General features: G+C 35.7%; 1 protein-coding gene across 1 annotated transcript in view; it reads right to left on the reverse strand.

Moving 5' to 3' along the window:
* The window catches only part of TMC1 (transmembrane channel like 1), a 184,890-nt gene that overhangs the window by 98,964 nt on the left and 60,948 nt on the right, over positions 1-24,978 (reverse strand). The window contains exons 3-5 of the mRNA XM_070480157.1: positions 10,939-11,080; positions 7,236-7,404; positions 1,081-1,209 (exon numbers count right to left, since the gene is read on the reverse strand). Coding sequence (XP_070336258.1) covers positions 1,081-1,209; positions 7,236-7,404; positions 10,939-11,080 — 440 coding nt within the window. The remainder of the gene's footprint in view (positions 1-1,080; positions 1,210-7,235; positions 7,405-10,938; positions 11,081-24,978) is intronic.

The raw sequence follows: 24,978 nt of genomic DNA on the forward strand, positions 1-24,978 counted from the left end.
GGAATATCTTGTTTTATTTTGGATATAGGGTAACTGAGGTCCCAGAAGTTTAAGCTATTTCTTTAAATAATGCACAGCCTCTTCCAGAGCCAAGATTAGTCGTGAATTACCCTGATAGCTGCTTCAGTTCTTTTTTCATCACCAGAGACAGAAACATTTTTCTCTAATTTTAACATTATTATATATACACTAAACACTTAATGTTATTAGTTAAATAGACTTGTGGAGGGATAGCTTTGGAAATTTACCATCGTTTATAAAACTGATTCTGTGGGGAAAATGCAATCTGTAGCACATCTGTGAGATGCAAACATGGTTGTTATCACAGACACATCCTTTTTATTCATGCCCCGCTTCCCCAACCACTATGGCAAGGAAATAAAGTGTGATCCTCTGAGGCAAATCCGCTTGCAGTCCCAGGAAAGGGATAATCATTTGACTTTTTTTTTATCAGGAGTTTATAAATCCATGTGTCTCTGAGTGCATCAACACTCAACATCAGAGTGAAACTAGGTTGCTGACATGTTACCAGGGAATAGCTATTAGCATAAGCCTTAATTGGAATCCCGTTTACTGTTCTGTTGGCTTACTATCCTCCCTGTGCTTTAATAAGAGCTGTCACATGAATACATCATTTGATGCTGGAACCCTGCAGAGAAACTAGAGCGTTCAATCCAACAAACTTGTAAAATTCAAATATAGTATCTTTTTCAGAGAGATAGTAATGAGTGTATTAAACTAACGAAATTCTCAGTTCAAGGAGCAAATGATTAAAGGTGATCAGAGGTTGTAAGATTCCAAATAATGAATTTAATTATGGTTGTTTTCTTTTATAATCATTATCCCAGCCTCTCTAGTGATATATATATATGTATATATGTGTGTGTGTATATATATGTACATGTATGATATGTTAACATTTGATACATTATGTATATATGGCCATGAACATTATACATAATGAGTGCTTTATATAAATGATGTACTACATATAGTATTATCTATAATGTATAGGAAATAGAGAATTTTGGAAATCAATAGCAAGGAAAGTGTTTCTAATTATGAAAAGTGGCATCATACTTGAGAACTTCAATTTTCTTCTCCATTTTCCAAGGCTTGCATTTGACAGTAGCAATCATTTGTCTTTTCTCATCTAACTCTGCCTTCAATCTTTCCAATTCCTCTTCATCTATTTCTTCTTCTTCTTCCCTTTAAAAAAAAAAAAACTTCTTTAGTAAAGTTAAGATTTGCCTGACTTCCAAAGTTAAAGAATGCTATCAGATACTCAGCTGATTAATGCATAACAACTTGGTTGTATACAGTGAATGCTGAGATCCATAAGCCTTAGAGCTCGTAGTTGAATGCTGATGCAGGATTTCTGGAATTACTGTAACTTTAAAAAATAGTATTTGTATTCTGAAGTCCTGAAACCATTTTATGTCCATAGTCTCAAATCCTCAGAAAATCCATGGAAATAAAAAGCTATTAATATATTTTCTTCTCTTCTTTGTTCCACTGTATACCTTCCCCCTCCAATTCTACATTTCATTTAAAAACTTTATTTTTCAACAAGGATAGTAAATTAGAGGTGAAAGTGCCTTTGAAGTGCCCTTAAAAAATTTGTTAGCCCTGTCTCAAGAGAAAGAGAAAAACTGAAATAGGAAAAAATAAAAAGAATCTATTCCTCTAAGGTAACTTAATCTGTTAATTAAGCTCAAAACTTCAATTGATAAAATTGAACTCAAAGTATACTTGATAGAAGTCAATCCTTTGAAGAGGCCTTCAAAGGAATTTAGTTTCTCACTGAGCAAATGAGATGGATCTTTTCTCTTCTGTGTTCCTAGTATTGCAAAAAATATCAAAGGGTCCAAAACTCAAAGAAAACAAAATCTAAACATGAGCAACAAGGTTTTTAAATTGAAGAATGTAATGCCCTGTTGTAGAGAACAATGTTTTTGGTAAGAGATTGTTTCAGTTATGAGTTATTGTTGCAGAGAGATCAAACCAGTCAATCCTAAAGGAAACCAACCCTGAATATCCATTGGAAGGACTCATGCTGATGCTGAAGCTCCAATACTTTGCCCACCTGGTGCAAAGAGCCAAACTCATTGGGAAAGACCCTGAGGCTGGGAAAGACTAAAGGCAAAAGGAAAAGAAGGTGACAGGGGATGAGATGGTTAGATAGCATCACTGATACAATGGACATGAATTTGAGCAAACTCTGGGAGTTGGTGATGGACAGGGAAGCCTGGCGTGCCGCAGTCCTTGAGGTCTCAAAGAGTCAGACACAACTTAGTAACTAAACAACAACAACATGGTCACTTAACTTCCAATTTACCCCTTTAGACTTAATATTGTGATGCTGTGGCTGTGACTCTGGTTTGTCAGTTGGCTCAATATTCTGCTGTCATAATCGGCTGCCAATAGAGTATACTAAGAAGGGACTTGGTTTTTCCTTTGGCTTCCCGTTTGCCTCTTGTGGGATGCTCACTCTTCAGCAATTCTTCTTCACCCCAAGAGCTGCAGGGCCTTCCCATAGCTGCGGGTGAGACTAGTTTGCCAGTCTCCCCAACATTAGCAGAACCAGCTTCATCACTCGCCCTGTAGACTCCAGCACCCCTTGAGCATTGCCCCCTCTGCAGTAGTTTCAGCTCCCCAGGTCTCTCCCCTATGCTTTCAGGTTTTAATTTCAACCTCTTTCCATTGGTCCTCCAGCCCATGGTGTGCTATTTGCTTCCTATAGCTGCTATTACCATGATACTTAGTGTTTTGTTTTCACCTTTCCAGTAACCTATTTATTATTAGCCTAGTGATTATTTATACCTACTAAATCAGTTCAGTGCAGTTGCTCAGTCATTCCGACTCTTTGTGACCCCATGGACTGTAGCACGCCAGGCCTCCCTGTCCATCACCAACTCCCTGAGCTTACCCAAACTCATGCCCATCAAGTCAGTGATGCCATCCAACCATCTCATCCTCTGTTGGCCCCTTCTCCTCCCACCTTCAATCTTTCCCAGCATCAGGGTCTTCTCAAGTGAGTCAGTTCTTTGCATTAGGTGGCCAAAGTATTGGAGTTTTAGCTTTAGCATCAGTCCTTCCAATGAATATTCAGAACTGACTTCCTTTAGGATGGACTGGTTGGATCTCCTTGCTGTCCAAGGGACTCTCAAGAGTCTTCTCCAACACCACAATTCAAAAGCATCAATTCTTTGGCACCTACTAAATAGTCCTCTTATTAAACACTCTCTCTTCGATTAACTGTTGGAGTTCCTTTCTCCTAACTAGACATCGATTGACAAAGGTATAATGTAACTCAGGGTTAGAAACATGTTTTGTTGTTCATTAAACTCATGACCACACACAGTATGGCTATAGCAAAAGATGTTTTCGACAGTTTCAGCTGAATAATAGGAGGACATAACCATAGCTTTATAGCCCACCTTACAAAATGACTTCACAATCTCCTTTCTTTCCCACCAACCCAGAGTTTATTTAGGGCTTTTTTTCTTTTTTTTTTTTTTTTAGGGCTTCCCTTGTAGCTATGTTGGTAAAGAATCTGCCTGCAAAGCAGGAGACCAGGTTCGATCCCTGGATAGGGAAGATCCTCTGGAGAAGGAAACAGCAACCCACTCCAGTATTCTTGCCTGGAGAATCCCATGGACAGAGGAGCCTGGTGGGCTACAGTCCGTGGGGTCACAAAGAGTTGGACACGACTTAGCGACTAAACCACAACCAGAGTTTTTAATCAGGTCATGGTTACTGAAACAGAAATTTAATCAACCCTCTAAAATAACATTTGTCATTGATAGTTTTGTTGGTATTTTTTTTAACCAATTAAGATATTTTTCTTAGAAGAGTAATCCTTGTTTAAGTGAACTATGGAAGTACACTCATACTAAGATACAAGTCTGAATGTTGTTAAGGTGTTTCTATTTTAAATATTTAATGTTTATTATATAAAAATCCTTCCCTGGTAGCTCAGATGGTAAAGAATCCTCCTGCAATGCAGGAGGCCTGGGTTCGATCCCTGACTTGGGAAGATACCCTGGAGGAGGGCATGGCAACCCACTCCAGTATTCTTGCCTGGAGAATCCCCATGGACAGAGGAGCCTTGCAGGTTACCACCCATACGGTTGCTGAGTCGGACACGATTGAGCAATTAAGCATACACACACATAGAAAATCCTATGGTGCTGTACAAAGATAACAAAATACTTACACAGAATGAAAGAATGATCTATTTCATGTTTGGATTTACCTTGTAATTAAAGCTTATTTCTCTACATTTCTCTATGTTCCTAATACTAATTATGTAGTTTCCTGCTGTCTTAAACTCAGTACTTTATATGTTTAACATATTCAGATTCTATGACTCCTTCAAAAACCATATGAAATGTCTTCAATACCCTTTTCTGATTGTCCTTATGAGATAGTTTTCTTTAAGACTCTAAATCACTTTTCAGTTCTCTGGCACATTTATACAGTCTTATTTCATAATAATTGTGTCTTAAGTGGCCTCTCATTACTATATTATTAATTTGTAGAGAATGGAGGCAATTTCACATTCATATCCATATCTTCCAAAGAAATTAGCAAATTATCTTCAACAGAAGTGGAGCTGAATAAATATTTATTAAATAAATGTTTATGTGCAGAATTTTTCTGGGTGACAGGATTACCAACAAGTACACTAAAATAAAATATAACAATGTCATCCAAGTTATGGAAAGATATTTATTCCTACACTAAATGATCTCAGACTGGTATATTTCTAATCTTTGTGTTGTTAATTGTTGATTGCTCCAGGAAGATCACGCTGTGCTACAATGTATAGTTGTTGTCAGCTAAGTTACCTTCAAATATGCAGGTAATTAAGATATTACATTTTTTGCATAATTTAAATATAATAATGCATAATTAAACATTGCATTACAGGGAAACTGCTTTTCGAGGAACCACTCAAAGAAAGTGCTAATCATATTAAAAGCACATAGCACAGGCATGCTTTGCTTATAAAATGTAGGGCTAATTTGTGTAAGAAAGGCTTTCTATCTTAGTTTTGATTTATTTAAACAACAGTTGTTAGGAAAAAGGAGGCATAATGTGCTGAATTTCTCACTGCTATAAATGTATTACTTATTCACTTAAAACTGGGTCAAGAAAAGCATATAATATTATTAGAAATACTTCAAAATGCCAAACAAGGCAGTTTTTGTTAACCATCTCCAAAGACAGTTAGCATTACAACCTTGGATTTAGTTGGTTTCAAATGTTTTTTCAGTGCAAGAAAAATTCCCTAAGGTGTTTCACATGAACATTTAAATAAAAGAAGATCATGAATTAATTAACCTAAATAAATGTGCCATGATTTGCCTACTAATCTTTCTCAAAACATACTTGCTAATACATTTTCTTAAAAACATAAGGGCTTATCTTCAAAGTGAATGATAGAATATGGACCCTGAAATAGTGATCAAAATTGTCAATCATCATTAAGTAATTTATATTATTTAAAATAGTTGTAAAAATTATGGTGGTAATAATATAATTTGCAAAACCTATGGAGATAAAATTCATTTTAGTCAAGACTGGTTCTGCAGAGGACAGGGGAGGAAGGGAGACGGGTGCTTCCGGCTTCTCAGAATCATGATGACAGTGGGACCAGCTAAGGACAGACCCTGTCACAGAGACAAGATTGCCCCAGGAAGCAGGTGCCAAGACCCAGTTGATTCACACGGTCCTATTTCTATAGGTTGAGCCTTGACTGGAGGGCCTTGAGCAGACCAAGAAAGCAAAGGAATACCCATCTGAGTCATATTTTAAAAGCGACATCTCTGAAGCACAGGTGGAGAGGAAAAGGCAAATTCTGGAACACAATCTATATCATTCATATGTCTATTGGTGATGTTTCCTCAATGAAATACCACTGTCAGAAAGCATCAGATTTGCTAGTAGGAAACATTACTACCTAATAATAGAAATAGCAATCACAATAAGACATGAAACTTAAAAGGGTGCTTTGTTTTTGAAAAGAACAAAACATAAAAATACTTGAAGATAGACATAAAAAAATCAGAGTAAAACGGAAAGCAGGCGATTCAAGGATAGAAGAAATAGGATAGAAGAAAGAAGAGGAGATTAGGGAGAAGGAGAAAATGGAAGAGAAGGAGAAAGAAGAGGAAAAGAGAGATTTAAAACCTTAAGTCAACAAAAATACAATGAAGAAATGGGTGGGGTTACTCTTATTTTAACAGGAACCATCGTCGACTAATGCTAAACTTCTCTATTGACAAAATATTCACAAATAATAGCTAGTTATTGAATACCACAAGCTGTCATCTTGGGAGGAAATCTTGGAAAGCTCTTCAGCATTTAAAGTTCTAGGACTGTTTCAGAGGAGAGATCCTATCACCTCATGGTGAGTCCCATGCCCCACCTAGGGGTAGCAGAGCAGTTATTCTCTTGAATCCTTTCCAAGTGGCCTAGGTTTCCTAGTAATAAATGTGTTTCACATACACGGTTTTTCCACCTGCCTGCCATCTGTAATTTTCCAGGAAGCAAAGACCAGAAAATTATTTTCTTGGATTTTTTTCCCCTAAACAGCATTTAATATATTATTCTAGATAAAGGCAGCACTCAGAAAGTCACTGGCCTGCTAGAAGTGAAAGACAGAGTTATGTTAAAAAGGAAAGGACAATCCAATCCTCTGTAGGGACAGATAGTTAATACTTTAGACTTTGGGAGGTACATACAGCTCTGTCCCATATTCCTCTTTGTTTTTTTTTTTTAATTACAGTTTGATTAAAATGATAAGAACCATTCTTGACTCTTGGGTTTAAATTAACCATAGTTTTCCAATTCCTGCTCTGTAAGATACGTGATTTGGGATCATGTTTATAAGTTTTTCATTTAACTTCATTAACGATGCATTTAACTAATAGAATAACATTAAAATATTTAAATTAACTATATTAATGACCCATGACAATTTAGATCTCTTATAAGGAAATCTCTCATAAGTCCATTCTCAATATATATTCATTTAAAAATTCTGTTTTAATATTAAAATACATTTAACTAGGTAAAATAAAATGGTGGCATCAGACTAAGCTTGTTTTTTTGAAAGTAGTTTTAATCACCAATTTTAAGGCTAGGGAGTGCCTAAAGAGTGATCTTTCAGCATCAGGCACTTCTGAGTGAAAAATAATGCCAATTATAGATCAGAACTAGCTTACGCTCCTCTCTTTAACCTCCTCCTTCTCTCTTTCTCTCTGGCCTTCCTTGCTTCTTCATCCTCTGGTTCAGGTTCTGGATCATCTTCATTGATAACATCTCTGGTCCGTTTCCTCTTTGGTCTCATGCTCTCTCTTCGAGGTAGTTTGTTTTCCTCCTCTTCCTCTTCGCCTAAACACAGCAGTTAATGCTTCAGTGAGTAGCTTCAGAAAAGTGCTTTCCCGATCCCAAATATAGTCTTACTTTTTAATTATCTTTATCACACCTCTGAAACCATAATCTAGCAATTTGTCATATCAATATAAAATGCACCATGCCATATATATTTCATAGTCTGCCATTTAAATACACTTATCTACATTCTCATTTCTTGTGGTTTCTCTACTCAAATATGTGAGTATAAATCCCCAAATTCTAACAATGCTTAGAATTCCAGCCTTCATTTACTTGTATAACTAGATGACTTGGGAGTTTGATATCATACCATGACCTCTCAGACCAAGTTTGTAGATTATCACTTCAATACATAAGGGTTGAGTGTTTAATCACTATGTGCTAATATTACTTCTATCTTAAAACAAACAATAAGAATGCAAGGAAATGCTATAAACTAGAATAATTTTGAAGAAATTAATTTATGCCTTGACATAATTCAAATTGCAGATTATCAATTCAATACATAAGGGCTGAGTGTTTAATCACTATGTGCTAATATTACTTCTATCTTAGAACAAACAATAAGAATGCAAGGAAATGCTATAAGTTAGAATAATTTTGCAGAAATTAATTTATGCCTTGACATAATTCAAATGCCTTCCTAATTCAAATCATTCTCATTCTTTTTTTTAAAACTTTTTTTAAAAAATTGAAGCATAGTTGATTTATAATATTGTATTACTTGTTCAGGTGCACTGCAAGTGGTTCAGTTTTATATATTTATGTAAAATATATATATATATTGCAGATTATTTCCCACTATAGGTTTTTACAAGATATTAAATACAGTTCCCTGTGTTACACGGTAAATCCTTGTTGCTTATCTATTTTATGTAAAATCTTTTTCATTCTTAACTTCAAATACTTATTTTTCCTAAATTTCTTTCTCTTTCTTAGATGAAATTGATAGTAAATAACTTTGCTTGATCATTCTTTTTGATTAGAAATAGACAACTAGTAAATTTAATACAAGATGAGAAAATAATATTATTTTATTCACCAACTGACAATTTATGCCTCATATATCCATAACTTCTTTGGAAGGCTTCTGGTAAAGAGTAGGGGGAGAATTCAGTTCCTTCCTTCACTGCTTATAACAGACAGTCCTACTTCACATTCACTTTTGCTTTTTAACTTCTGATATTTAGAGTTAATTATTATTTAAAAAAACAAATATTACTCATAATTATCACTACCTTTTAAAATAGAAGCTACTATAGGGAAAAAATTGTGCTTTAATGGAAAACTATGAAATGTCTGTACCATACCCTTCTGTGTTGTCTGATGCTGATTCTATGGAAGCTATTTTGTAACTTTGTAAGTTGTGGATCACTAGATAGCAATGCAAAATAGTTCTTGTCTGTAGACAAGCAAGTGAACTCTTTTCAGTGCGGACAACCTTCCACCATCAAAAAAGAAAGAAAAGGAAAACACCCCACAAAACAGTCAAGTCTTCCTTGCACAATCAGTTCAATATTCCTGATCTATACCTGAATCTGTTCTTTGAATTTTCCTTTGAACTGGTAACTGCTATAAATGGCTCACCAGATTCCTCATTTATTAGTTAAGTATGTTCATTTTTACATAGTGTGTGTCATTTTATTTTTTTATAAATTTTGTTATCTTTTCAACATTACTTGTTAAACCTTTATTGATATTCCAAATATAAATAAGATCTAAACATTACCGATATTACTAAAGTTTGACTAGCAGAGAAAACCGGGAGAATTACTTTTCTAACTAGGTTTTGAAAACTGTACTCTTGTCATCAAGACCAAAAATTTGTTAAATACCGTGGCAGATGTTGCATGATATTCAAACCCCACTCTGGCATTTTGAAAATCTACCCAGCCTGTATTGTTCATTTTAGTCACTAATCATAGAGAGAATAAGAGCCTCACAGGAACTGAGAAACAATTTCACCCTCAAATAACTCAAAAATTCAAGAAGCCACTTGGTACTCTGCATTTTAGTATATTTTACATTAAAGCTAAGGTATTAAACTTGTAGAGTTTTACCATGGATGAAAAGTATATCATTATATTTATCTTCTAGCACTTAGGACAAAAAGGCTGTCTTTAGTGTTTTCACTAGTTTCCAAATATTCAAATTTTTTAAAAAAGGAGTGTTTTACAGTTGCCTACTAAATGTGGATTTGCATAAACATTACCTTTTGGAATGGGCTCAATTTAGTTTTGAACAGCAGCAGAATATACCACCTCAAAAAGACATTCAGAATATACCACCCAAAATATGCCACTTCTGTGTATTGACTATTTTGAGACATAGCACTTGAAAAACAGCAAATGCAGAAAGAGATTTTCTCTGAATTCCTCTTGTCTGCCTGAAAACAGCTGCCAAAAGGAACTCAACTGTCATAAATCCCCTCCCCAAGAATTTCATCCCCAAGGAACACTATAGAAGTATTCTATAGAGGAGACTATAGGTCAACACCACATGCAGACATATTTTATCATAAACTATCATACCTCCTATCTATTCTCTTAAAACTTATTCTCTTCCAAGAGACCTGCATACCCCTCCCTTTTCCCTATTAAGATGGCATTTAAGTCTAAATTTTAAGCCACCTCACACAATTATTGTTTTTTTCTGGGTATCATCCATGTATACATGAGGTGTATGTGTTAATAAACTTCTATTTTGGCTTGGTTTTCTTGTTAAACTGTCTTAGATTACAGGAGTATCAGTTAAGAAACAGAAGGGTAAAGGAAAAGTTACTTTTCCTTCCCTATAGTAGACTAGTCAGAGCCTCTAGGATCTATGTGAGACTCTGGGCTGTTTACATGCAGAATGTACCAAATTAATGAAAACAACTGTCACCATGAACATTTGCTGGCTGTCATATTGGGCTCAGGTTTTTAATTGATAGTATTGATGTATTCTCTAATTGAACTCTCCCTGAAATGGTGCACTTTCAGTTTTGATAAACTCAAAACTTTTGCTCATAAAATGATCTTTCTCTGTTCTAGTCCATGAGTGGTTTGCATGCCTGGGAAAGGGTCACAATCCAGGCTCTTGAGCTGAACCTATTCAAAGTAAAAACAACAGGGCAATTTAGACAAAATATTCATGAGTTTAAAAGAACAGGTTTATTCATTTTTACTGAGCAATCTGATCACTTTAGTCAAAAGGCCAATCTGTTATATTGTAATAGATTCAACCTAAGGGAAAATGTTTTAGGACAAAGAAAATAGTAAAGAAATAAAAAAGCAAATTTTTCTGGACCACCATCCACTTAATATGAGCAATTTATAAATTGGGTGGAATGTGTGTGGGCCAATTGAATGCAATCTCAAGTGAAGAGTCTATCTCATGGACTTGATTGCTCTTGTGAGACCACTGAAAGTCATCCACTTGTGCTCCGTGTTTGCACAGGGTCTCATATTCCCACAAGATAAGAGGATGAATCCCCTAAATTCGCTGCTATTCCAGAGGAAACATATCCCATCTGGGTCCATCCCCACTTACTTGAACTTTCCTCAGTATCATCTTCTTTCTCCTCCACTTGGATTTGCACTGTTGAGGAAAGAAAAAAACATAGCAGTTCTTTAAATGACAGCACAATTGTTAATAACTGGTTTTTACTGTTGTTACTTTCATTGTAAGTTTTCTGTGCAGTTAAATTTTTTCAATAAACTTGTCAAAACGAACATTGTTTGTTAAAGATACACAGTTACAGCACCTTATAGAGTGTTGTGCAAGGATTTCTCTGCTTCATCACCTTCAACAATTTGCAAGACATGTTAATCATAAGCCTGTCAGTTCAATTCAAAATAACTTCAACCAAAATAAATTCTGTTCTGCAGTAAGTCGATTTAGGATTTGTTAGGTCATTTCATTGTATTTTAAAGAAAATTGTTAGCAAAGCTATATCCACATGTACAAACCATTTTGGTTATTATAACCAAATTAACTCATTAAAATAGAGAATATTTCATTCTAACCAGCTACTCAGCGTCAAAGAACCTTACAAAAATGCTTAAAAGCTGATATTTCCTATTTTAACTATTTCTATACATATTATATGCAGCCTAAATTTTATCATATATGATTTACCTTGACAATGTAGAGATAGGTGATTTAACAGTTCTTTCAAGACAAAGAATGTTTTTTTCTGTTTATTCCTCCCCTCATCCTCAGGGTCTTGTTTTCAGATTAGCTCCATTTTTCTAAAGGCATATACAAGTTTCATAAAAATTTAATGGTACAATAATATCAGATAATATATTAATTGGCAGATTTTTTCCCCCTTGTCAACTACTGTCTGTTCATCACAGGTTGAGTCAGCCAGAGACAAAGATCTGTGACTTGTCATGGCAAAAATCAGAGCAGACTATTTCTTTAAACCACAGTCTAGTAACTCATTTAAAATATTAATTTACATATTTTATTTAAGGTGGATGAGCCTAAGTCCAAAACAGTAAAGATAATGAACAATGGTGCCGTGGACAGAGGAAACAACCTCTGGTTTTGTTTCTGCTCAGCACTGTCAAAGGTTATTATTCAGAACTTGACAGCCATATTGAAGAGGCAGCACATACAGAGTTTAAGTTCTATTCACAAAGAAGATTATTGTAAAAGCACTTTTTGCCTTTAAACAGCATATGCATAAAAATTTTTATGATATGCAAAAATGTTATCACTCAATGTCAGCCATGGAATAGGAAAATAAGTGTTCTTTTGTTCAGAGTGGACATATGCCTTTGTCACTAGCTGTGACTGGATCTGCAGGGGACAAAAGTCTTTATGTCACTACTGAGAGTTCACAGTAGTGACGACAGACACTTCTCAGAAGATATTTTATGTTCAACAATAAGTCATGGTCTTTACTTGCAATTAATGCTACCACCAAATTTCTTCAGTCAAAGAAGAATTCACTTAGGAAGGCATCTTAATGATACAAGATTAGCCTTAGACTAAGGTCTGATCAGTGGCATAATATAGGAACAGCTGAGGACAAATAGCAAAGGCTGACACGCAGCTCTTTTGCACCACACATAGCCAAAGCAAAAATTCACACAAAATGCTAAACTGATTTTTAATAATCAACTCACTAGACATGATTAAAGTTAAATAATGAAATGGAGGAAAATACTAAATAATAGAGATACAAGCAAATCTTTAGGAAGGATTACAATCCTATGAAACAAAAACAGCAAAATGAAATGTCCCAGCCAAGGAGGTAAGTGACAAATCAATTTCATCTGATAACCAGAAGAAAGAAAATGCAGGGCTGGAGTCATGGATCATCTTCTAAGGTACAGGAAGGATAGTTATAAATTGCCATTAAATAAAACTCCATAAGAGGAGATAGCTCTGCTGTGGTTGCAAGTAGAGAAGAAAATAGAGCTATGTTTTCTGAGTGATGTAACGGACAGTATTGCAGAAATAGCCTCTTCACTCCTCTGGAGGTGACTTTCCAACAGCGATACTCATCTGTGCATGATAATCTGCACATTCTCAGTAGGTTCATTCTTTGTTTAACAGTGTTTCTTTTGTCTGTCAGTTGAGTCAGGAGCTATAGAGCCATTGTTTCTATAGGTATTGTGACCATAATTGGTTTATTCTTGATTCAAACCTTCAGCAAAGGCAGCATCAGCATCAGGAACTACATAGCAGCACCATGACCAGGAGATTGAAGACTCCATCAAGAGCCTCGGATGAAGCTTGGTTTTAATGTAACACTATCTAGTCTGAAAAGCTACTGAAACTCAAAGTAATGCTGAAGAACCAAGACAAAAAACCCCTCCCAAACAAAGCCTGTGCAAAAGAATAACTCAGAACACTCAAATGCGAGTTACCGACTGTCTTTCCTTCTCAGACAATTTTTGGCATGGCTTGTTGCCATCCCTTCTCTCAGCAATCCCTGGTAGCTTGCTCCCAATCATATGACCTTCTCATGTTCTGATGTTTCCCAAAGTCTATTGATTATATACTTTAAAAAAAACCTCTCTCCTGGGGAGTGATGGGAGGAGAGTGGGACAGTTGGGGGGGCGGGGGTCCTGTCTAAATGTTGAAGGCAACAAGCAAAACTATACCAAAGTATGCTTATTTAAGAGAAGAATATGAAATAGGAGCAGATGAACTCCTAGGCAACCCAGATCCTCATTTCATGCAAATAGACCCAGTAATTAGAAACAGTAAAAGGAAACAACAGCAAAATGTCACATTTTAGAGGCACTGGAATCGTTCAGAAAAGTGAATGTTGTTCCAGGCTTTCTTTTTCAGTCTATAGCACTGAAAATATTTTATGGTTCTTCAGGATCAGAGTCGCCAAGTAGCTGAAAGAGCTGAATGATATCACCTGTTCCTCTGACCCACATTAAGCTCATGAAGGGATTATTGTAGCACCGGGTCATTCCTTTGGAAACTGAAAATTCTTTTATTCAACTAGCATTTATTGCGCGTTTACAAGGGTCTGTAGGGCAAAGTGTTCTGGAGTAGGAGCTTGTAGACTCCAGAAGAAAAGTGATAGTCTTTAAGGAGTCAGCTATTTGATGCAGAAGAATGACTTTATAACAATGAGATTCAAGTTTAGGTGTGAAATCTTATCTAGTTTACTTGGGTTATTGCAGTAATCTACTAGTTATGTTTACTAGCAATGTGAGTGAGTGAAGTCACTCTGTCATGTCTGACTCTTTGCAACCCCATGGACAGTGGCTTCCAGGCTCCTCTGACCATGGGATTTTTCCAGGCAAGAGTGCTGGAGTGGATTGCCATTTCCTTCTCCAAATTAACAATGTACTAGTGTTATTTTTTTAGGGTTCCTTTGTGTAGGAGCAAATGTCAACATCAGTTCTTCCCATATAAATGGGGTACATTTCCAGGGAATATAGCTAATATTTCATAATAACTGTGAATGGAGTACAACCTTTTAAAAATGAAAAATGATGTCAAAAGTTACAAACAATAAAGGGGAGTAAATAAACTTTGATATTTAAAACAAAAGCACTGCCTTTATCAAAACTGGGCATATAAACACACTTTCATGTTTGCCTGCAAAATGGCAAGAAACCGCTCATTAATTAAATTAGAATTGTATTACTTAAGAAAAAATTTTAAAATAAATTAAATAAAATGTAAAAATTAAATTAAAAAAATAAACCTTTCAGCTCAGACTAAACTGCCCTGAGACAGACATTAATCCATTCCATAGCAAGCACATTTCCAAGTCTTCAGTGAAGAACCCATGTCATCCATATGTGGTATGATGTGGGATGTGAGAGGAAGAGAAGAATCAAGGATAATTCCAAGGCTTTGGGCCTGGGTAACTGGGAGAGTGGAGATGCAAGAAAAAGAGATAGGAGGCTCTAGGGAAAATAGGTTAAGTAGCAACTGTTGAAGTTCAGGAGTTTAATCTGACTAGATGAAATCACCAAACCATATTGAGGTATCATTTCCCCTACAGAGAATGGTCCAGCATTTGGCTTCCATTAATTTATCAAAACACTATTATTGGTGGATGTTAAGTAGGGAATGGAAGCCACTGTCCATGAAAGTGAACAAAAATGATGGAATGTGATCTTTCTTCTCATATATCTACCAAGGACATAAGATCTGATTCCATTTACTCAGCAGCTCCATTTATTTTTACTAGTTTTAGGTCAGGATAAGAAAATATTCAGGCTTTCCAGGTGATGCCAGTGGTAAAGAACCCGCCTGCCAATGCAGGAGACATAAAAGACTCAGGTTCGATCCCTGGGTTGGGAAGATCCCCTGCATGAGGGCACAGCAACCCACTCCAGTATTCTTGCCAGGAGAATCCCATGGACACAGGAGCCTGGCGGGCTACAGAACATAAGATTGTAAAGAGTCAGACACGATTTAAGTAACTTAGTTCACATGCACTCAAAGATATTCAGGACATTTGTTTCTAACAATCCAAAGTCCTTCAAGTCATGGACTTGAGCATGATATTCTGGAAGCCACAGAGTAAAACGAATAATTATTTAGCTATTATATCAATCAAATACATTAATGAACCTGTAAACTATAAGACATTAAAAAAAACCCTCTGAACTGGGAATAACAGAATGAGATCATTACACAACTGTCAATAAGGTATCTTGGGAAAAGGTTTAATTAGACAGACCTAGGCTGATATTCTTTCTGCAGGTGCCAGCATCTTTCCTTAATACCATTAAAAACCTTAAAATCATAAGGTCTTCCATAAAACCACTGAAAAAATCATGGGGTGCATATGTTCAACAATACACTAATGAAAATTTGTATAATAAATGCCAAAGACTGGTCATATTTTCAAACATTATAATATCTTGGAGATACTAAATAGTTATTTTACATCTCTGTGGCTACAAAATCACAAAAAAGAATAATAATTTTGGTTTTTGTTAAGACTCACCCAAGGAGGGAGAGAGGCAGGCAAAAATATATATATAACTCCTGTAGTAACTGTCATTCTCTATTGTCTTTCCTTTTGAATTATATTTATTTTTAAGGCTCTGTGGCCCTTAAGAAATAGAAAATAAATAGCTGCTGATGCCTGCTTTATTAAAAACACAATATAAAATATTGCATTTGCCAAATAGAAGAGAATTAAGTCTATGGAGAAACACATTTTACCACAAGGTTCCAGTGAGACAACCCTGAGATAAACAAAGAGAAAAATAGAAAATTCGCTCAAAATAAAGATCCCACCGTCTATCCTTTCACAATTAAAATAAGAGGGAATGCACACCAAATTTTTTGGCACTTTTTCCTTCTGTTTCCATAGTATATAAAATTAAAATTAAACAGGCTGAGTGAAATGGGTAGCTGGTATGTTTCCAAATTCTACCACTCACCCCTGAACCATCAAGAGAAAATATGAAATGATGAAGCAGCATTCTTCAAATGGCAAATTATATACAGGAGTGTTTGCAAAAAGCTGCAATCAGATATTTCTTGATACCATGGTCTACAGAAAGAACAAAGCAACTCTTATTCTATGTGGTTTAGAGGGTTGACTTTATTTTAACTATATCCAGGAAATAAATAGCTATTTACAAAGGCACTTAGAGCTCTCTATAGTTACAAAAAAGTACGTGGTGTCTTTCTTTTTCTTTGCATTTAGATTATTTTGGGGGGAAGGACCTTTCTTATTTAACCATGCTGTCATAATATATATTCAGAGTGTGTGCTCTCACATTACAATTACCATGGCAAAGGGCAACCGCTGTAAATAAATGTGCTAAAATGAAAATACATTCTTCTGTGTGAGTTTTTGTGGCTATTAACCCAATGAAAATAGTGTTTATAAACCCTGACGACTTTTCTTCTATATCCTTGGATTGCTTAGAACAAAAAGGAATCTTTCTGTTGCCCATAAAATTTCTGTAATATTCCCAGTCATGAAGAAGAAGGGTTGTCCGGATTCATGGGTAAACAAACAAAACAAACAAAAAACACAAAAACTCTGAAATGACTGAAAGAAGATGATTGTTCTCAGAGCATAAAAAAGTATGAAGCAAGGCTGACTGAACTCTATACAGTCTCTACCCATCCTTCCTAGCACCAGCCTTTGTTCACACAGAAGATGCTTATTAATGCTAATTAGCATACATTAGCAAATGTTAATGAATGTCTTCTAAAGAACAAAAGGCAGTGGGGGCAGAGAGTCACGATGAAAGCTGAATGGTGAGAGAAGGGCTCCAACAAGACAGGCAGGAAAAAGAAAATGAGAGCAGCTTAGAACTTGAATTTATTTTCTGAAATTAAGAATTTGTTTCTCTACAAAATGTTAATAGGATTAAGGATGAAATAACTTATTATTTCTAAGTAAATAATTTATTATTTCTAAGTAAAATAACAATTTTATTTAGAAAAAGTAAGCCATTGACTAGAAAGAATCATTCTTTTTTCTGCTCTTCAGCTGTTTGGGAACAATTACACATTATAGGATTTGCTACTCAATTAGGGATATTAGATAACACTGTCATCAATGAATGAAAAAGAATTCTGAATTCTAAGTATCCTTTGGAGTTTATATAGCTGCCAGGTTCCTCTGTCCATGAAAGTCTCCAGGCAAGAATACTAGAGTGGGTAGCCATCCCTTCCCTACGGGATCTTCCAGATCCAGGGATCAAACCCAGGTCTAGGGCACTGCAGGCAAATTCTTATGAGCTGAGCCACCTGGGCTTCCCTGGGAACGCAGGAGACCTGGGTTCAATCTCTGGGTCAGGAATATCCCCTGGAGAAGGAAATAGCAACCCACTCCAGTATTCTTGCCTGGAGAATCCCATGGACAGAGGAGCCTGGCAGGCTACAGTCCATGGGGTCACAAAGAGTGAGGCACGACTGAATAACCAACACACTTAGGAATTTGTAAGTGTTGTGATCAACTATCCACCCATGCCAATTTCTTCCTCACAGACTGAATTTATAATATTCAACAAGACCGAACCCTTAAGTAATTCGTAGGTAGTCTGTCATTTTATTAAAATAGCTCACATAAAATGTGATATATGTGTTCATTTATATCCTAAGGGCAGTTGGTTAGCATCTGAGTACTCTAGTTAGTAATCCACAATGGTAAAATGAAGTTTTAACACTCAAAAGACTAGTCAGAAGGACTTCAGCCATCTCTACCTCAAACTAACACTAGATGATTTGTTAAGTGAAGTAATGCTTCTTAGAAGTGAACTTCATGAAATCAAATGTGAGAGAGAGAGAACTATTGGTCTGTTTCTCTAAAGAATCCTGACTAATACAGAGTATCTGCCTTCAGGGTCATTTTGATGGAATTAGATAAATAATAGAAACAATAACACAAGATATAATGGCAAGTTCCCCAGAGACATGCAAGCATAAATGTCTATTGTAAATATCTATTAGATATTAGAACTCTATAAACTTCTATTAGAGTTCATAAGAGAGTGAGATTATGCTCATTAGGACTTCAGGATATTCAATTTTTGTCACATTTCTTTAAATATTTCTGGAAATAAGCAGAACATTAATCAATACAAATGAACATGTTTCACTACTTAATTCCATTTGGATTAATTCCAGTTCCTTCAAGATCACGGCCATAAAGAACAAAGTTTATTTCTATCACTGGCCTACTACTGATAATATGAGCAGAAAAGAAGGATTTATGCTTATTTGGGTTCCTAAGATTATTTCATTCACATCATAGAACTAGAAAAGGCAACTCTGAGCTGTCAAGTTGGCAGCTGGCTCTAGTAGAAACAGCCTGAGGTTTTAAGTCAGACAAACTCATATTTGAGTTTTGGCTCTGCCACAATTTTATGCCATAACTTTGGATAATTCATTTAAATTCTCTATGTCTTAGAGAAAGGAAGGAATAATAACCATCATGCCAGAAGAACTAAATGTAATAACAGACACAGGCATATGACATAGTGCCTCACACATAGCAAAAGTTATAGTAATCTATAGTTCAGTCGCTCAGTCATGTCCAATTCTTTGAAACCCCATGAATTGCAGCACGCCAGGCCTCCCTGTCCATCACAAACTCCCAGAGTCCACTCAAACTCATGCCCATCGAGTCGGTAATGCCATCCAGCCATCTCATCCTCTGTCGTCCCCTTCTCCTCCTGCCCTCAATCCCTCCCAGCATCAGGGTCTTTTCCAATGAGTCAACTCTTCGCATGAGGTGGCCAAAGTATTGGAATTTCAGCTTCAGCATCAGTCCTTTCAATGAACACCCAAGACTTATCTCCTTCAGGACTAGTAATCTACAAGCACGGTTCAAATGCTTTTATGCATACTTAAAAAAAATCTTACATCTTATACCTAAAATTATAGGAAGACAGGAAGACACAGCTTTACTTTAATATCTTGCACTCTGCAAGTAAGAAAATTGCCACAATATTCAGACTGAGATTATATTTAAGACTAACCACCAAAAAATAAAAACAAGGAATAAAATTTGACCCAAAACTCTCCATCTCTTGATACTCTTAGCTTTACTCCTCACCACATCTGTTTATGACACCAGCCACTGTTGAAAGTCATGCTGTCTGAGCCAACAGTCAACTTCATTAGCCAATTTTTGCTTGTCAATAATTGGAGCATTTGTAGCACAGGTTTAAGTTGAACAAAAAACAAGGGACCAATAGCCACTGTGAGTAACCATCTTCCAGTGACACAGAAAATTAGTTTCATACAAAGAGAAGTCTGTGGACTTTGGAATGAGAGATTTTTATATCCTCTCTTACTTAGCTTCCAAATTCCTTTCTTGTCAGTACTCTGGCATCCAGAGGACAAGCTATTAGGACTATGTAGCAACAGAAAATTGAGAAGCAGTATGAGGAGCACTCAGTAAGTAACTGACAGTCTGCTAAGTCTACTAAAAATTGGAATCAGCATCCTGATTATAAGTGATTTTTTTGCTTTCAGGTAAAGGTAATCAATTTTATCTTGATTAAATGCCAGAAGGTTGGGACTATGATTGTAACTATTATGTCTCATAGGGAAGGGCAATGGTCAAATATTAAGATCTAAATTTAGTCCTATGACAGCCTGGTGGGAGGCAGGAGAGAAAGCTCATGCTGATTAAAAAAGACCCCTTTAAAAGAGAAACAAATAAATTCAGGTGCTCATTACATTTTCAATTTTCCATCATTCTTTGCTTTTCTTTCCATAAGATGGACTTACTTTGGTTATTGAGACAAACCACATCCTAAATCCAGAAAGCAGGACCAGACCACATGAGACCAAACCACATAAGACTCAGTTTCCTAATCTAGTATAGTACATTTTTCAGGCAGTTGAAGGTAGGGCTAAAACTGTAATGGTAGCCTCAGAAGCTATTTGGCCTACCTAATGTAATCAAGTATTCCCCAAGAAACTAGTTTCTAGGTCTTACAGAGCCAGAATAGCCTTTCAGCTCTTTGCTCTTAGAAGTGAGATCTTATCACTCAGACATTCATCAGAACTGTTCAGTTTCACATCCTGTCTCATGTGTCATGAGATGTCACTGTGAAAGCATGTGTGTGTGTGTTTGTGTGTGGAAGAGAGGGAGAGAAAGAGAAAGAGAATTTTAAAAGCCTCAAGGAAAATTTCAGAATCCTAGATTTCTCTTCATATCCTCTGCATTATTCTCAACCATCTATTTGGTTGGCAAAATATTCTTTGTGGATCAGTTTTAAACAGTAAATTCAATTTCTATTCAGGTTATCTATCTCTTCTTGAGTCAGCTTTAGCAGGCTATCATACAAGTAATTTGTACAATTTACCTCAGTTGTCAAATTTATTGTCATGAGTTGTTCATTGTTGCCATCGTCACTCAGCCGTGTTCAACTCTTTGCGACCCCATGGACCGCAGCACGCCAGGCTTCTCTGTCCTTCACCATCTCCCGGGGCTTGCTCAAACTCATGTCCATTGAATCAGTGGTGCCATCCAACCATCTTGGCCTCTGTTGTCCCCTTCTCCTCCTGCCTTCAATCTTTCCGAGTCTCAGGATCTTTTCTAATGAGTCAGCTGTTTTCATCAGGTGGCCAAAGTATTGGAGCTTCAGCTTCAGCATCAGTTGTTCATAATATTACCTTATTATTCTTTCAGTGTCAGTAGGATTTGTAGAGGTGTCACTTCTCTCATTTCTGTCTTCTACTAGGTGAATAGCTATGTTTAATTAAAATTATTTCCTCTTGATAAATTCCTGATTAGTCTGGCCAGAAGTTTATCAATTTTATTGATTTTCTCAAAACACAAGTTTTTAGTGTCAATTTCTCTATTGTTTTTATCTTCCATTGATTTTAGCTCCAGCCTGTATTACTTCCTTTCTTTTGCTTATTTTGAGTTTTATTTACTCTTCTGTTCTTTTTGGTTTCTTAAAATAGAAACTGAGATCACTGATTTGAGACCTTTCCTTTTTTTAAAAATATAGGTGTATAATGCTACAAATTTTCTTTTAAATACTGTTTTAGCAGCTTCCAAAAAATTTTTAAATGCTATATGTTTATTTTAATTCAGTTCAAAACACTTCTAATTTCTGTTTTGCTTTCTTATTTGACCCAAGGGTAATTTACTTATTTATTTACTCTTTATTTTTTTCCCACAATGTAAGATGTGTTTTATTTATTTATTTTACTTCATAATATGGTAGTGGTTTTTGCCATACATTGACATGAATCAACCATGGATTTACATGTGTTCCCCATCCCGATCCCCCCTCCCGCCTCCCTCTCCATCCCATCCCTCTGGGTCTTCCCAGTGCACCAGCCCTGAGCACTTGTCTCATGCATCCAACCTGGGCTGGTGATCTGTTTCACCCTTGATAGTATACTTGTTTCAATGCTGTTCTCTCAGAACATCCCACCCTCGCCTTCTCCCACAGTCTAAAAGTCTGTTCTGTACATCCGTGTCTATTTTTCTGTTTTGCATATAGGGTTATCATTACCATCTTTTTAAATTCCATATATCTGTGTTAGTATACTGTATTGGTCTTTATCTTTCTGACTTACTTCACTCTGTATAATGGGCTCCAGTTTCATCCATCTCATTAGAACTGATTCAAATGAATTCTTTTTAAGGGCTGAGTAATATTCCATGGTGTATATGTACCACAGCTTCCTTATCCATTCGTCTACTGATGGGCATCTAGGTTGCTTCCATGTCCTGGCTATTATAAACAGTGCTGCAATGAACATTGACCCAAGGGTAATTTAAAAGTGTGATATTTACTTTCCAAATTTTGGCAGGTTCCAGATAAGTCTTTGTTACTGATTTTAATTTAATCCGTTTAATTTTACTGTAGCCAGAGAATATACTTTGTACAATTTGAATCTCTTCAAATATATTGAAATTTATATACAACCTAGAATATGGTTTATCTTGCTAAATGTTCTATATCCACTTGAAAAGAATGCATATTCTGCTATTCTTAAGTGGAGTTATATAAATTTCAGTTAGTTAAAAATGGTTGATAGTGTTGTAGAGGCCTTCTATATGCTTATTAATTTTTTTGCTTTATCAATTATTACAAAAAATGTGCTGAAATCTGACTATAATAGTGAGTCTGTGTATTTTTCCTTGCAGTTCTACCAGTATTTGCTTTATATATTTTGAGGTTCTGTTATTAGGTATACAAATATTTAAATTTGTTATTTCCTCTTGATTAATTTGCCCCTATGTGTATGAAACGGCATTCTTTAATCCTGGTAACATACTTTGTTCTGAAAAAGAACTTGACCAATATTAACACGATCACTCCAGCTTTCTTTTGATTAATCTAATACATCTTTTTTTTTCCATCTTTTTTACTGTTAAACTATTTGTATATTTATACTGAAAGTGAGTTTCTCATAGGCAACATATAGTTGAATCTTGGTTTTGACTCTAGTCTGACTGTTCCTAACTATTAATTTCGGTATTTATACCATTTACGTCTCATGTTAATCTCACGCAGTATATGCTTCATTTTAGACACTGTCTGTAGAAGATTAATTTTATCTCTTTAATTTCATCTATGCCTCTACTTAATTTTCCCATTAGCCTCTTGAATGTGTGTAATAAGGTTATAATAACTATTTGTCTACTATTTATATTATCTGTATCTGTATCATCTGGGTAATTATGTTTCATTGATTTTTTTCATAATTACATGTATTTTTATGCTTCTTTATATTCATGATAATATTTGGTTACATAATAGAAATTATAAATGTGTCCTTATTGAGTGTTAAATATTTTTATATTCCTATAAACACTCTTCAATTTTGTTCTGGTATGCATTTAAGTTACCTTAAAGTAGTTTTATTCTTTAGAGATTCATTTTTAAGCTGTTAGGTGGGACCAGAGCAACATGTGGTCTAGGGCTAACTTTTCCCTTTTGCTAAGGAAAAACTCTTCTGAGTACTCTACCTGGATTCCATGAATTATAAGGTTTTATATTCTTGCTGATAGAAAGACAAACTATTCCCAGAATTGTGTGGGCTCTAGTGATTTCTCCTTCTAAGCCTTTTGGGGGTTCTTTCCCCAAACACCTGCAAGCAAGGATCATTATTCAGTTGAAGTGTCAGTGTCTGCTCAGTGCTTCAGTCGTGGCCAACTCTTTGCATAGAAAGCCTGCAAATCTCCAGAATGCTCTCTCTCTCTGTTCAGCTTTCTCTTCTGTTCAGCCCTGTGAATTTTAGCTGCTTTAGTGTCCCTGGGCTCTCAGCTGTATCTCCTCAACTCAGGGAGTTCATTAATCTCTGCATACATCCCTACTCCCTACGCTGTGGCCTGGAGACTTTCTCTAGACAGTAGCTAGGGCAGTTGTAGGGTTCACCTCATTTGTCTTCCATCTCTTAGAGGTTACTATCCTTTGTTGTCTGAGGTATAATGTCTTGAAAACTGTTGTTTCATATATTTTGTCCACTTTTTAAAAATTTGTTTCATAAAGGAGAGTAAATCTGGTATCTTGACCGAACAAGAAATCTATTCATGCTAAATGCTCTAGCATTCTGTAGGTTGAGTTCTTTTTCCCAGTCACATGTGGGAAACAAAGCAAAACAAAACATGAATCAAGCGCCCTGGCTGCCTCCTGGCTCTTTCCTTTTTGTTTCATATCCAATACCTTCAGGTAATTAGAGATCAGAAATCAATGTTTTATGCAAAAAGGATGTGCAGGCTGAGGCGAAATATGCCAAAATGTTAGCAGACACATCTGGATGATGAAACTGTGAGAAAGTTTCTTCTTCTTTAGATTATTTCTGTATTTCCAAATTATTATTATGGCAAATTATTACTTACCATATTCACTTTTAAAGATACTTCAAAATGCAAAGTTGTGTTTTGTTTTTTATTTTAAGACTGAGACTTAGGGGAGACAAAAAAGTAAAGGAAATTTTTGGAAAAAAGCTACAGAAAGTAAGAGGTTACTGCTTCACTATGTCTTATAGACTCTCACATAAACTTATTTCTTTGACCCTTGCAGTTATAAACCACCCCTGTGTCCCTATAAAGAAGGCCTGGATTATAAAGCATCATGAGAAAAAAAAAAACAGGAATAAAACAGCCAGAACTTAGCAAACAACATTTTTTCCCACAGTGTTAGGAAGAAAGAGCCAACTCATAAAATGTTTAGTGCTTTCTTCAGTAGTAGCTAAAATGTTCCACCTTATACTGGAGCCCAGAAAAATGTCTCAGACTTTCTGCAAGTTTAAGGAGAAGTGATGGGAGAGAGTTTTAGGTAATTAACTCTACTTTCTCTTGGTTACCAAATTAAGAGATCTCAGTTGACTGTTTTATTCACAGGTCAAGTACCTGCCATCATCTTCACTTAGAGAGAGAACACTACAGAAATATCCAGATAATTCATTCATTAATTCATTCAATCAACAAGAATTCAGCAAACCACTTAGGAAGGACTTTATAGCTTAGCGGAAGGAACTGTCTTCTTAGAATCAGGGAGACCTGAGTTCAAAACCTAGTTCTGCCACTTCAAAAAGCATGACCACAGGCTACATATAACCTCTCCGAGCATCAGCTTTCATTCAACAAATTGTAAAAGCAAATAATTTCATATAAGTGTTGTGATAATTAAATACATAAAATGT

This window comes from Odocoileus virginianus, chromosome 18 (assembly GCF_023699985.2).
Source record: "Odocoileus virginianus isolate 20LAN1187 ecotype Illinois chromosome 18, Ovbor_1.2, whole genome shotgun sequence".
Lineage (NCBI taxonomy): Eukaryota > Metazoa > Chordata > Mammalia > Artiodactyla > Cervidae > Odocoileus > Odocoileus virginianus.